This window comes from Pogona vitticeps, chromosome 2, assembly GCF_051106095.1.
Source record: "Pogona vitticeps strain Pit_001003342236 chromosome 2, PviZW2.1, whole genome shotgun sequence".
Classification (NCBI taxonomy): domain Eukaryota; kingdom Metazoa; phylum Chordata; class Lepidosauria; order Squamata; family Agamidae; genus Pogona; species Pogona vitticeps.
This window is the reverse complement of record NC_135784.1, coordinates 313,067,468-313,081,859: the sequence shown is the minus strand read 5'-3', so window position 1 is coordinate 313,081,859 and position 14,392 is coordinate 313,067,468. Positions and strand designations below refer to the sequence as shown.

General features: G+C 54.9%; 1 protein-coding gene across 1 annotated transcript; it reads right to left on the bottom strand.

Moving 5' to 3' along the window:
- Positions 1-324: 324 nt before the first annotated feature.
- SPAG8 (sperm associated antigen 8) lies at positions 325-13,964 on the bottom strand. The gene is made up of 8 exons (XM_072993104.2): positions 13,765-13,964; positions 4,246-4,902; positions 3,691-4,099; positions 3,193-3,367; positions 2,686-2,731; positions 1,031-1,148; positions 839-901; positions 325-534 (listed from the first exon to the last, which is right to left on the bottom strand). Exons 1-8 carry the CDS (start codon positions 13,962-13,964, stop codon positions 412-414), a joined length of 1,791 nt encoding a protein of 596 aa, XP_072849205.2. The 3' UTR covers positions 325-411.
- Between the last annotated feature and the right edge of the window lie 428 nt (positions 13,965-14,392).

The window sequence follows — 14,392 nt, the reverse complement described above, 5'->3', positions numbered from 1 at the left end:
GGCACTGGACTGGGGTGGAAAGGAGCTTGCTTCAGAGGGGGCTCTGGCCCCTCCGTCCGGCCGGGCCCCCTGCACGACATCCCCTCGGCCTGGCGGTGGCGATGCTGGGGTGGCCACCCTTCTGCAGAACGAGGGCGAAAGGTCTGGAAAAGGCTTCCACAGGTGCTGCAGCCCCTGCTAAGGGCAGACTTCTGAGCGAAGGAACCCCCTTTTCTGAGGAGGAGAGGGCAGCCACAGCGGCGGGGGCGGTGGGGGAAGTGTACCTTTTTGCCCCCTTCTCGCATTTTTGCCCCTGCCCACCATGCCACACAGTAGCCACACCGCTTGGCTCTCTCTCTGCCCCAGGAATGAGAATGCCCCGTGGGCACCGGCCAGGCCAGAGGGCAGCTTTGTTTATTATTATTATTTTTTTCAGAGGTTTGGGCAGTTTCCTGGGTCGTAGGGCATTGGCTGGTCCAGATACTCCGTGACGGGGGTTGTGAACGTGGCACACTTTCTGAAGGGCATGTCGCTTGTCCGGATAGCGGAGACACCCTAGGGAGAGGCAGAGAGGAAGAGAAAAGGAGTGTTTTCGTTGGGGTTGGGGGTTCCTGAGGGCCAGGATGGCCTCTGTCCGCTGGAGGCATTGCAGGCTCTTCGGCTCTGCCCGCCGGGTGGGGACACGCTAGCCCAGAACATTCCCTGGCATGTGGAAGCAGCAGGTCCTGGGAAGATTGAGGACGGGAAGCCGGAAGCCAGTGGGCAGAATGTGCGCCCCAGTCCCTTTTTCAGCTCCGTCCAAAGCCCTTTGAAGGGCAGAGCTGCTCTTTCAAGAGGGGGGGGAGGGGGCGTCACTCACAGGCACCTGGCGGGCGTGCTCCGTCCAGAAGGTGCGTGGCTGCTCCAGGCGATAGTCGTGTGGCTGTGGAGGGCAGAAGTCGCACGGCAGTCTAGCAGTTTGAGTGGGGGGGGAGCACACACAAAGGGGAGGGGGGCATGGCTGGTGACAGAAGGGGATGGAGCAGGTTCAGGCTGCCAAAGGACTTCTCACCTTGGTGGGGGCGGGGGGAACAGAGAGAAAGCCCTCCCGGCCATAGTCTTGGCGTGTGACGGACGTGGCGTCCATGGGCGGGTGGGAGGTGGCCACCTGCTCCTCAAACACGTCCTTGCTGTAGAGAAACAAACCAGAAGAGTGTGGCAAAAGGGGCAGGACGTTTCTGTGCATTCTGTGGGTGTGCAGGGGTGTGTGTGTGTGGGGGGGGTTCTTGTGGCCAAGACACTCCCTCGCAGACCTCAAGAGAGCTCCTGGGTACGGCCAGGTTTGCAGGGACTGGCAGCACCGAGGAGACGTCAAAGGCAGGGGAGGGGAAAGGGGGCCCTTGGAGCAGCAGGCTCAGATCATGGTCACCCCGGGGGGGGGGGCTGGGCCTGTGGAGCATCCCCAGTCCAGCCCACTGAAGCCCCTCCGGAGACGTGGGGCAGCCCACAGGCCTGAGGCCAAAGACAACTGGTGTCCCTGCCCGTCTGATGGGAGCCTTGTCTTCCACTCTTCTGGAGGCAAAAGGGCCTAATTCGCGACCAGCTGGCCTGATCTTTGCCAAACCATCCACTGTGGGCAGGCGTGAACGTCCACACACTCTCCCTGAGGAGTTTAACCAGCAATGGAGGGGAGATGGAAGGAGGGTCAGCTTCACAACCGAGGGTGGCTAGAGCCAAAGGCAGAGGAGACCTTTTCTGCTCAACCCTGGCATCATCCCCACGGCTTTCTTACCTAGCCGACCTCCTCCCCTTATGGCAGATAAGCTTCGCTCTGCAGCCCGCCACCCAAATCTCTCTCGGGACTGAAGGAGGCGGTTGTGGCTGGGCTGGCCAGCAAGCTATGCCCTGTGGTGGATGGACAGACCTCCCCTCCAGGCCCGGCTGCCGGGAAGGGCCTTTCAGCCACTTGGATGCCTGCCCGCTGAGCCATGACTGACGAGGTTTTCCCTTTCTGTTTTGGCTGGAGGGGCAGGTGGGCCCACGTGCACCTTCTTCCTCCTCCTCTTTTCCTGGCATTTATTTCCCAGCTTTGTGGTGCAATCAAATGGAAGTGCTCAAGGCAAGCCTGTAGCATCCCAGGCACATGGGTGTTTGTGTGCGTGTGCGTGTGCGACTTTCAATCTTCACCCCCTGAAAGACCACCCGAGGGTCTGCAGCCCCAGGAGGAGGCAGGGGCTGTGCAGTGTTCCTGGGTCCGCCGCCCCATCCCGCTGCAGGGGCCACACACCTTCAGAGCCCACAAAGCCCTTGGTGCAGGGAGGGCCTCCTTCTCCTCCTCCCTCTCACAGCACACCCTTCCACCTGGCTGGGAGGCGCCGTGGCTGCTGCACATGATGGGGCCCCACCTGCTCTGTGGACCCACGAGACCACAGGGTTACCATAGTTTCTCATCTCCAAACTCTCCTGGGCTGCAACCTGTTGCCCCCCCCCTACAGGACACCCATTCCTAATCTCTGTGGCAGTGCACATTTTTTTTGGCTTCCCCAGTGCTTGGCTGTAGCAGCCTGTGGCACAAGGGAGAGACCCTGGAAGCCTGGTCTCCTCTCCACCCCACCCACCCCCTTGCCCAGAAATGTCCTGGAATGAGCCTGTTTGTCTTGGCCAGCTGAGGTCATGCCCCCCCTCCCTGCCCGCCCCCCCCCGTGCCCGTTGCTCCCTGTGGATCACCTGTGTTTCTGGTACAGACACCACTCCAGCATCGCCTGGCGCTGCCCTGGGGAGGGAGGGGGGGAAACAGTGAGGTGAGAGGAGGGCTTCTGCGGGGGGGGGGGAAGGTGGGGTGGGCCTGGCCAGGGAGATGACAGCCGCTCCTGTGTGGGAGGGGGAGGCAGGGGCCCCAGCCCCCCTCCTCCCTGCAGGAGAGAAGGGTGTCCCATCTTGCACCGACACACCTGGGGGGGGAGCCTATCTCCCCACCTCCACAACCCCCCAATCCCTGGCCTCTTGTGGGAGCAGGCCCCCTCCCCACGAGGGCTAGCGGCTCCTGCGGGGGTTGGCCTGCTTTGAGTGCGTCTAGCACGCGGCCCCCCCTCCATTTAAAAGCTGTCCCCCGCCCGCTCTCTCTCGAGGCGTGGGGTGCAGAAAGATGCCCCCTCCTTCTGCGCTGCCGCTCCCTCCAAGCTGCTGCCCCCCCCACTAGCGCCGCCGCCTCCCCCGCCCGTCCGTCGGGCCCACCTCGCACGGGGAGGCCGGTCCTCCTGGGCCTTCGGTAGGAGTCCTTCATGGTGGTGCTGGTGGCCGACCCGGCCAGGACGTCGAGGCTGAGCAGGCCCCGGTGCCCGTGGCGGTAGACGAAGCCCTCCGAGCCCCCGTCGAGGCTGGGCACGCGGTCCAGGTGGTTGGTGGCCCTCTGCGGGGAGGCAAGAGCCGGTGGGGCCGGGGGTCCCCTGTCTGTCCCCCCTCCCACGGAAGCCCAGGGCCCGCTTGCCCCACAGCCCGGCCCAGGACTAGAAGCCGGAGGGGGGGCGCGACGGCTTGCCTCCAGGGCGCCCCACGGCCACCAGGCATCGGCCGGGAGGTTTGCCGGCTTGAGGGGAAGGCCAGCAGCCCTCGAGCAGGCGCCCAGCAAGGCTTCCCCCCCCCCCGGGTCGGGAAGAGGGCTCGGCAGCCCGCGCCCAGCGAAGACGCGCCCCCCTCCCCGCCGCCTGCCCGCCCGCCTGCCTGCCTGCCCACCTCCTCCTGCCAGTTGTCCACCAGGCACTTGCCGCGGGCGGGGAGCTCCCGGGCCGGCTCCGGGGGTCTCAGCGGCTCCGCCTCCTGCGTTGTGGGCGGTAGCTCCCCCAGGGAGGGACCGGGGAGGCCGTGGCAGGGGGGCAGCTCCACCCGGTAGGCCGGCGTCCGCACCACCAGCGGGCCGGGATCGGGGCCGGGGCCGGGCTCTTCCTCCTCCTCCGGCGGCGGCGGCGCTGCCTCGACGGCGCCCTCCTGGCCCGGGCAGCGGGGCGGCTCAGCCTCGCCGCCGTTCCCCGCCCCGGCCGCCCCCGGGGGCCCTTCCGCCGCCTCTTCTCCTCCTCCGGGCCCTGAGGCTTCGGGTCCCCCTCCATGGCTGGCCGGCGGGGGCCCGTCGAGCGCCGGGTCCCGCCTGCAAGAAAGGCACCAAAGCCGGCGCGCGTCACCCTCGGGCGGAGTCCAGAAGCGGCAGCAGTCGCAGAAACGGGGCTGCGCCCACGGAACCTCCCGCCACCAGGCGCCGACGGCAGGGCGCCCTCCGGGTGCCCCCCTCCTCACCCGTCCAACTCCATCCCGCGGAACGGCGCAGCTTCTGCGCTTGCGCCGTTGTCGCGGTAACGGTAAACACGGGAGAGGGGGGCGCGGGCCGGCTGGCGCCATGGCAACCACCACGGCGCTTGGCACCCATTGGCCAGGCGTGCGGGGGGGGGCAGGAGGCCCCCGGTGGCGTTGCCCCGCCCGCCGCAGCTGCCCTCTCCGCCCCGAGGAGCCTCCAGAGTCCTCTGCCTCCGCCCGTCCGGCGGCCACGAGGCAGCCCCGGCCGCGGAGACCCCGCCAAGGGGGAGGCCGGCCAACCGCCGCAGGCGCCGCGGCAGCCTCCCAGCTGGGCCGGGAAAAGCCGCGCGGGGGGGGGGTCCGAGCCGGGAAAGGACCTGGACGCCCGCCCGCCCGCCCGCCGTCCCCCCCCCCGCGTCCCCACCTCCCCTCCGGGCGCCTTGCCCGGCCCGGCTCCGGGGGTGGGGGTGGGGGGGCGGCAGGTCCTCGTTGCCCAGCCAGCAGAGCAGGTCGCCCAGCTTGCGCCTCACCGGCCCAGGACCAGGAGCAGGAGGGCGGGCGCGCGGGCCTCCGCCCTGGGTCTGCGGGGGACCCTCGGCGGTCCGAAGACTCCCCCCCCGGGGGGGGCAGTAGGAAGCCCGGCCCAGCGGGTCCTGGTTGCTGGAGGCAGGCTTGCGGGGTGGGGTGCGGTGGGGGTTCAGATGGACACCTTCAAGCCTATAGGTTCCCCCCCCCCCCGGCCCAGCCAGCTGGCTGCTCCCAGTCTGCGGAACTTCCTGCTACAGGAGACGAGGTTGCCCCCTCCCACCCTTCCTCAAGAAGGTTTTTAATAAGGAAATGACTGCTGGGGAAGGAGCTTCAATGGGGGGAGTGGACTAGATAGATAGAGAGAGAGAGAGAGAGAGAGAGAGAGAGATGGATGGATGGATGGATGGATGGATGGATGGATGGATATCAATAACAAATCCTGTGAGACTATTTTTTTTAATTGGATAACCTCCCTGGTAGACAGAGGGAATGCTGTAAATGTAATATATCTTAACTTCAGGAAAGTTTTTGACAAAGTGCCCCATGATATCCTGATTAGCAAGCTAACTAGGTGTGGCTGGATAGTTCAAGTGTCAGGTGGATACATAATTGGCTTCAGAATAGCACTCAATGGGTGATGATTAATAGGTCCTTCTCTAACTGGGAGGTAACAAGTGGGGTATCTGAAGGCTCAGTCCTGGGCCTGGCACTCTTCAACATTTTTTTTTGGCTGAGGGAGTGCAGGGAATATTTATTAAATTTGCAGATGGTACAAAATTGGGTGGAATAGCTAATACTAGAAGACAGAAACAAAATTCAAAATTACCTTGATAGGCTTAAATAATGGGCTGAAAATAAACAGAATGAAATTCAGTAGGGATGAATGCCAAGTTCTACACCTAGAGAGAGAAAAACAATTGCACAGTTACAAGAGTAGAGATACTTGGCTCAATGATACTATTGAAAAGCTAAATATGAGCCAACAGTACACTGTAGCTGCAAAAAAGGCAAATGTGATTTTAGGATTCATTAACAGAATTTTACTCTCCAAATCCTGTGAGCTCGTAGTTCGTCTCTTTTCAGGACTGGTTAGGCCACATCTAGAGTCTGGGATCCATCAGGGATTGGGAGGTGCTGATGGGATGGGAGGATGACCTGAGGGAGAGGCGCTGTGACAGATAGCAAGGTCCTTTTTAAAAAAAATATTTTTTATTTTCTATAACTATAACATAAACAAAAACATATACATATAACATATAACCTCAAATACAATAACTGTGTTCCCCACCACCATGTGTGGGACCTCTTGCCATATTCTTCTTCCTCCTTCTCCTCCTCCTCCTCCTCCTCCTCCAAAACTGCATTGATTGATAGCAAGGTCCTAAACCATAAAGGGCTTCATAAGTTAACATCAGTACCTTGAATTTGGCCCGGAGGCATACTGGCAGCCAGTGCAGGTGGACCAGGACAGGTGAAATATGGTCAAATGGAGACGTACCAGTGACCAACCCTTGCTGCAGCTTCTGAACGGCCTTCAAGGGCAGCACCGTGTAGAGAGCATTGCAGTAGTCAATGCTTGAGATGACCAACACATGGACCCTCAGATCTATGTTTGTGTGTTTATTTGTTGTTAGCCTCCCAAAATAGCATAAAAGTCATACGTGTGCACACCTTTTTGGGAGAAATGCAGCATATAAATAAACTAATAACATACAACGAGGCACCAAAAATTGGGATGGGAGAGCAGGGCCCATCAGTGGAAGAGGAGAGAGAATAGGGACCCACTGTTTGTTTGTTTGTTTGTTTGTTTGTTTGTACATTTACCCTGTTTCCCCAAAAGTAAGACCTCACCTGAAAATACTGTAAGCCCTAGTATGATTTTTCAGGATGCTTGTAATAGAAGCCCTACCCCCCAAATAAGCCCCAGTTAAGTGAAATCCTACCCTCCACCCTTGTGCAGAATAAGATGACATGACTGTATTTGAATAAACGTAGATTGTTGTACATTAAAAAAAATCCCCTAAAAATAAGCCCTAATGCATTTTTGGAGCAAAAAGTAATATAAGACTTTTATCCCAACTACCTGGTGATGTGTCACTTCTCTGGGCACATAACATGCCTAAAATACATAAACTTAAAATACATAAACTTCAACTTAAAATCCTCCACAAGACACACATCTCATCAAAGAGAATTTAAAAAAAACCCTCTCAGCATCTTAATACCAGTGCTCTGAGCAAACAAGGTGAGCTTGAATTCTTGATTCAGGAAGGCAAATGTGATGTGACAGGTATTGCAGAATTGTTTTGGGAGGAGATTCAAGGCTGGAATATGATGGTTGAAGGGCACCTCTTGTTCCCAAGGAAGAAACTAAGCAGGAAAAGAGGAAGAGCCTTATATCTGAAGAAAGTGCTGAGCTGCAAGGAGATCTGCAACCTGGAGCAGGGTGAGAAGTCAGATGTTTGGTGAGAGGTTGGGGCCCAAAAAGGACACCGACCTGTGGGTTCAACATGTTGGAACTTAGGCTGATCACACCTGAGCACACCTCTCAGCGCAAAGGTGTCATGGGGGGGGCGTCCCTGACTGCCCCTTTTCCTCTCTGGAGAAGATAGGCGAGGAGTCTCCTTCTTGGAGGGACAAGAGAGAGGCAGGAGAAGGAAGGAGGTGACCCTGAGGATAACAATCTAAGCAAGGTCCGAGCAAGCAAAGGAGGGTGGAGGTCACCTGCGAAGATCCTCCCTCTCTCTTCTCTTCTCTATGCAAAGACATCACATCACCTCGGGTGTAAGTCAGTCCCAACAGGCTACTCCTTCTCTGCTCAGTACTTGGGCAGACAGGTAAGATGACTCCCCACCTTATCTCCCTCTGGTTGTTTTTTTAAAAAAAGCTAGAAGAAAAAAGCCCACACAAACCAAATACCCATCCTGTCTACACATTCCCTGCCGCCACCCACCACCCCCCTGCCAACCCCCCCCCAATCACCTTAAAGTCCTGCCATATCTTTAACGGCCTCTCCTCTCTCAAGGCAACCACAGAAATCTGTGATCTGTCAGGGAAAGGATTGGGTGCAAAAGGGACAAGCCACATGTGCCCATGCGCGCGCACACACACACACAATCTGCTGGTCAACCCCTCCCCCGCAGCCCTGCAGATAAAGTCCAGGCCTTGGAAAGGGGGGGGGGGAATCTGACAGGAGGGAAGATTCCTGGGAGCAGCTGAGGCTCTGCATCCCCTCCCCCCAATCCCCCCCCCCAACTGCTTGGCTTGGGGAAAGTGCGTCACCCTTAATGGGCTTTTAGGAGTCTCCTAATGAAAGGCAAACAGCTGCCACCACCTGCCAACACATGCGCGTGCACACACACCCCTCAGGCCTGCTCAGAGGGTCCCTGCTGCCATCAGCCAAAGTCAACAAACAGTCCTGAGCTGAACACACGGGGGGGGGGGAGAAGGGGGGGAAGAGAGGCACTCTGGAGGCTGCCAGCTGGACTGTACTGGAGGAGAAGCAGAAAGACCCAGGTACACACACACACACACACACACACACACCCCTTCTGCCCCCAAAGGCCTGCCCACAAAAGGGGCCCTTTGATGCCAGCCTTGCCCAGCTGGCAGATGCCCACCCAGGCTGGGATTCAGGGCCCTTGGCTTCAGGAATCTATCAGTGAAGATGCTGAGTCCTCCAGGTGAGGTTATCTGGAAGCTGAGTCCTGGCCACTGGACTTCTTTCTTGTTAGATTGGAACCTTTTGCTCCTCATCCAAGTCACTTCTTGAGTCTGAGGAGAGGAATACAGGACGTTTGTCAGCTTTTGGTCCTGGTGGGGAATGTTCTCTGTCCCATCCCCATCGCCGGGTGGAGGAGGGTGGGTGCTTCTCCAGGGCATGATCAGGACTGGTGCTGGGCCAGCATGCGACTGACTCATTTTCCTGGAACAGAGAGCGCCTGGGGCCTCGAGCGCGGGCAGCATCAAAACCCACAGGCGACAGATTTCCCTTTGTGCCGACTGAGCCACCCATGGAGGGCAAAGAGCAGAGGCGGTGGTGGTCGTGGGAGGTGGGCAGTGGCCGTGGGGGGGGGCAGAGCCTGGGCTGAGAGAATGAGCAAGGCAGCCCCTCGCCCCTCCCCATATGCTCTTTTCCCTTAGCCCTGGGTTGTAGAAGGTGGGACAGCCTGGACTGGGTAGAGGGCTATGTAGGAGAGGAAGAGTATGAAGCCGCGGGTGGCCGTCTTATGCAGTGGCAGGATACCACCTGCCTGGCAAGGCCCCTCCCACAGAGGGCGTGTGGCCTGAAGCAGGAGCCACACTACGGGGCGCCCTTTGGGGGAAGCAGGGCAACATCCACACCCATGTGGAAGGACAGCTGGGCCAAGCCAGGATGCGTCCCGGCTCAGGCCGTGGCACTCGGTAAAGGCTGTTGCCCAACAGAACCTTTTGATAGTAGTCCCCAAGAGGCCACCAGGCTAGTCCACAGGAGCATGAAGGTCACCCTCACCGCCTCCTGGGCCTAGGCAGAGTAGCAGCGGGTGTTACACCCCCCCCCCCCGGGGAAGGAGACACCCCTCTCTGGAGCCTGGATGAGCAGCAAAGCAAGGAGGCAGGGAGGAGGATCTGTGGCCACCTCCCGTTTTGTCCTGGGGAGACGGAATGGCTGCTCTTAGGAAGGAAATGCTGAGCTGCAGAAAATCCACAGAGGCAGGAAGCGAGGGGCCGGGAGCTCCTCCTGCTCTCCTCCTGCTGCTCTCCTCCACCAGTCCAACAAGCGCTGCGTGTCATGGAGGAGAGCTGCACTAAGACATGCAAAACTCTCTCTCTGTCTCTCACATGCACGCGCGCGCACACACGCACGCACGCGGCGCGCGCACACACACACACATCCTCAGGGCATCAGCCAGGAGCTGAACTGCCTCCTCCCCTCTCTCTGAACCAGGAAACTATTCTTAGCCTCCAGAACCTGGCTTACACTTAAAGTAACTGAACCGATACTCCAGCCACTGTCTCCATGCAGTGCAAGAAATACAGCAGTGGAGAGGGGTTGGTTTGGGTTGTGGGGAGGAGGGGACAGGGGAGAGGGGTCAAGGGAGACCAGCTTGTCCTTGGTGGCATCCAAACTGTGGGGAAGCCTCCCAAAGGAAAGGCACCGCCGCAGCAGCATCCTCAAATGCAAGCTGGATACTCAATTTACCAACCTCAGGAGGATGGAAGACTGAGTGAACCTTGGGCTGACTACCTGGGATTGAACCAGGTCGTGAACAGAGTTTTGGCCGCAGTACTGCAATTTAACCACTGTGCCATGAGGCTCCTTGTGAGTAGTGAATTTATGCTAACCAGGGCTTCAGAGGTTGATGGCCATCCTCTGTGTCTCCTCTTATCCTGTCCCACTCACATAATGGTTGTTATTACATGCCATCAAGTTGCTTCCAAGCTGTGGATCTGCAAAACGGCCTGTCCTCCACAGACTCAAGGCTGTGGTATCTTTAGGGAGCTGATCCGTCTCGCATTTGGCCTTCCTCTTTTCCTGCTGCCTTCTACGTTTCCCAGCATCATTGCCTTTTCTATAGAACCTTCCCTTCTCAGGATGTGCCCAAAGCATGATAGACCCAGTTCAGTTCACTCATTTTTTGTTTCTAGAGAAAATTCTGGTGTGATTTAATCCAAAGCTCACTCGCTGGTTTTCCTAGTGGGCTACATAAAGCTCTCCTCCAGAGGTCTTCACACTTCATATGAATTGAATTTTTTTTCCAGTTTTTTTTCCCTGTCTGGCTTTTACATCCCTACTTGATAATGGCAAATGCCACTATAATTTTTGCTTTGTTCTCCAAACACCATTTCATTCTAGGATATTTTATAGGTTTTATAGTTCCTTCATTGGTGCCCTTCCAAATCTGAGCCTCACTGTCATTTCCTGCCTGCGGTCTTTCTTTGGATTCACAATTGGAAACCAGGGTACAGAAAATAATTTAACAAATTCGGTTTCTTCATTGTCAACATTAAAGCGGTATAGTTCTTCAGTAGTCATGGCTTTGGTCGTCTTCATGTTCAACTGCAGTCCTGATTGTTGCACTTTCAGCAAAGACTCTTCAAGAAATTGCCACTTTCTTCAGAAAGATGTCACCTGCATATCTTGAACTATTCATGTTTCCTCCACCCATTTTCACTCCACCTTCATCTGAATCATCTGGATTTCTGTATGATACATTTTGCACACAAATTTAACAGATAAGGTGATAAAGTGCACCCTTGTCTGACACCTTTGTCTATAGGAAACCATTCTGTCTCTCCATGTTCTGTCCTAACAGTAGCTTCTTGCCTGCAATACAACTTATGCATCAGGACAATCTTCAGGATTGACACAGTCAAAAGCTTTGCTGTAACCTATTAAATACAAACTAACTTCCTTCTGAAATTCCTTCATGCATTCCAATAGCCAAATTGTATTTGCAAGGTATCTCGAGTGCCCCTTTCTAGAATCTTTCTTGAGCATCTGGCATTTCTTGTTGAAATATATTGCTAAAAATGGTACATCAACTTGTAACTTCACTTGTGTGGGAAATTATGCAATAGTTCTAAAATTACTGCATTCCTTGACGTTTCCTTTCTAGGGGAACAGAATGTCTATTGAATGTTACCAGTCTGTGGGTCTTTATTTGGTTTTCCATATTTGTTGGCAGATTCTTGTTAGAATTTTGATAGATTCTGTCTCTGCCTGTTGCTCCTGTGGTTTGGAATAATTCTTTTGATTTATTTCATCCACATGCTTTGAGAGTCACTTTCACTTTGCTTTCTAAAATTATAAGTTCCTTGTCAATTTTTCTTTGATTTTTCTGGATCTTCTGGAAAAATCTTTTGTTTTCCTCTTTTGATGTCCTATTTCTTTTCACTGGTTGTTGTAATAGCTATCTCTCTGTGTCAGTCATTAAAACGCTCAATTCAGGTTCTGACCTAATTGCTATTATCTTTTGCTTTTCATCTGTCCTTTACAGTTTTAAGTGCTTCTTCCATCATCCATCAAGGATTTCCTTTTTGTTTTAGTGCAAGAATAATCTTTTTGCATATTCCCCTAAAGCTTGGTTTCATCCCATAGTATTTTTTGTTCCCAGCCAGTTGAGTTTATTAATGAAAATCTGTTTGTTGTTACTATAAAGCCCCAAAGCTTATGGGCCTCCTATTTCTAAAGTGCATCGCCCCAAATCCTGTTTCTTAGTGTGATCATTTATACTAAAGTAGTCCCATTGAGTCAATGGGAATTTGGAGAGTCTACTCCTCCTGCTAACCTGTGCTGGATTATGGAGAAAGCCAGAGAGTTCCAGAAAAATATCTACTTCTGCTTCATTGACTGTGCAAAAGCCTTTGACTGTGTCGACCACAACAAACTATGGCAAGTCCTTAAAAGAATGGGAGTGCCTGAACACCTTATCCATCTCCTGAGAAACCTATATGTGGGACAGGAAGCAACAGTTAGAACTGGATATGGAACAACTGATTGGTTCAAAATTGGGAAAGGAGTACGACAAGGCTGTATATTGTCTCCCAGCTTATTCAACTTATATGCAGAATACATCATGCGGAAGGCTGGACTGGAGGAATCCCAAGCCGGAATTAAGATTGCTGGAAGAAATATCAACAACCTCCGATATGCAGATGACACCACTCTGATGGCAGAAAGTGAGGAGGAATTAAAGAACTTTGTAATGAGGGTGAAAGAGGAGAGTGCAAAAAACGGTCTGAAGCTCAACATCAAAAAGACTAAGATCATGGCCGCTGGTCCCATCACCTCCTGGGAAATTGAAGGGGAAGATATGGAGGCAGTGACAGACTTTACTTTCTTGGGCTCCATGATCACTGCAGATGGAGACAGCAGTCACGAAATTAAAAGACGCCTGCTTCTTGGGAGGAAAGTCATGACAAACCTTGACAGCATCTTAAAAAGCAGAGACATCACCTTGCCAACAAAAGTCCGAATAGTCAAAGCGATGGTTTTTCCTGTCGTGATGTATGGAAGTGAGAGCAGGACCTTAAAGAAGGCTGACTGCTGAAGAATTGATGGTTTTGAATGGTGGTGCTGGAGGAGACTCTTGAGAGTTCCCTGGACTGCAAGGAGAACAAACCTATCCATTCTGAAGGAATGCTCCCTGGAAGGACAGATCCTGAAGCTCCAATACTTTGGCCCTCTCATGAGAAGAGAAGACTCTTTGGAAAAGACCCTGATGTTAGGAAAGTGTGAGTGCAAGAGGAGAAGGGGACAACAGAGGATGAGACGGGTGAACAGGGTCATCGAAGCAACCAATATGAATTTGACCCAACTCCGGAAGGCAGTGGAAGACAGGAGGGCCTGGCGTGCTCTGGTCCATGGGGTCACAAAGAGTCAAGCATGACTTAATGACAAAACAACAACTCCTCCATAGGTTCTGTTGATTTAAATGGGCTTCCTCTAACTATGCTGCTTGGATTCAGGCTGTTTGAAGGATTGTATCACCCCATAGGAGCTTCCTCAGCTTAGAAAATATTCTGGGGGGGGGGGCTCCGTTCTCTCCTCTACTATCTTCCCAAACGTGAAGGAGGGCCTTCTCAATGGTGGCTCCCAGGCTTTGCAATGCACTGTCCCAAGAAGCCAGGTTGGCTCCATTCCTCTTGTCCTTCCATCCTCAGGCAAAGATCTTCCTCTTCAGTACACTAAGTGTTTAGGGAATACAGTACTCAATTTTTAAAGAATTTATATATCTTAAAATATTTTCAAAATGTTTTCAAAATTGTTTTTTCATCTGACCAATGTTTAATTGTATTTTAATATACAGTTTTATGTGGCATTTTAATTATTGTGAGCACCTTGGGTCCCATATATGGAAAAAGGTGGCATACAAATAAATAAATGTTATTTAAATTACATTTTGGCACCATGATTTACTGTTCTTCTGCAGACATTAAGCACTGCAATATTGATAACTTCCATTTCTTGCTTTACTGTTTCCAGGTTATACCCAGGTTCACACTTCTCACGTGCCATGGTCCAGCGGTGTATCTTGCGCAGCATCCGACTTCTCTAGGCGTCCTTGCGGCTTTAATCTCGAAGGCGGTCCCTTCATTATTGCCAGAAGCAGAGTGGCGATCAGGTTGCCGCGTGAGGAGGATCGTTTGCTCCACGCATGGCCCTCAAAGGCGCGGGGAGACGGCGCCGAACCTGCCGCGCCTCCCCGCATTTCGGAGCCGCCTTAACTTTGACGTTACCGCAGGAAAGCGGGGGATCCCACCCACCCACACCCACCCACACCCACCCAAAGAAGCCTCGTCTTCTTAGGCCTCCCTGCGAGTCCAGGTCGACATGAGGCACTGAGGACCGAAACCTGCAGCTGCTCCAAAAGCAGGAGGTTACCTCCGCCCCCGCCCCCGCCCCCGGGACTCCCAGGACCCATGTAGGGCGTAGCTGAAGGGACGCCTCCTGCCCGCCTGCCCTGCGCGCGCCTCGGCCGTGTTTGCAGACCTGCCTCGGCCGGGCAAGGAGCATCTCGCCGCCCCCCCCTCCGGTCCGCCCCCCCCCCCCCCAGTCCGGCGACAGGCGCCCGGGACCTCCTGGCGCCGGCCGGGTCGGGCAGCGGCGCGCGGCTCCGCTCCGCAGCGCCCCCTGGTG

Excerpts from the sequence above, each read along its gene's own strand:
- SPAG8 (XM_072993104.2), bottom strand. The coding sequence starts at position 13,964 with ATGCGGGGAGGCGCGGCAGGTTCGGCGCCGTCTCCCCGCGCCTTTGAG. Across the intron at positions 902-1,030 it reads TTCCCCCCGCCCCCACCAAG|CCACACGACTATCGCCTGGA; the intron begins GTGAGAAGTCCT and ends TGCCCTCCACAG. Across the intron at positions 535-838 it reads AGCACGCCCGCCAGGTGCCT|GGTGTCTCCGCTATCCGGAC; the intron begins GTGAGTGACGCC and ends GCCTCTCCCTAG.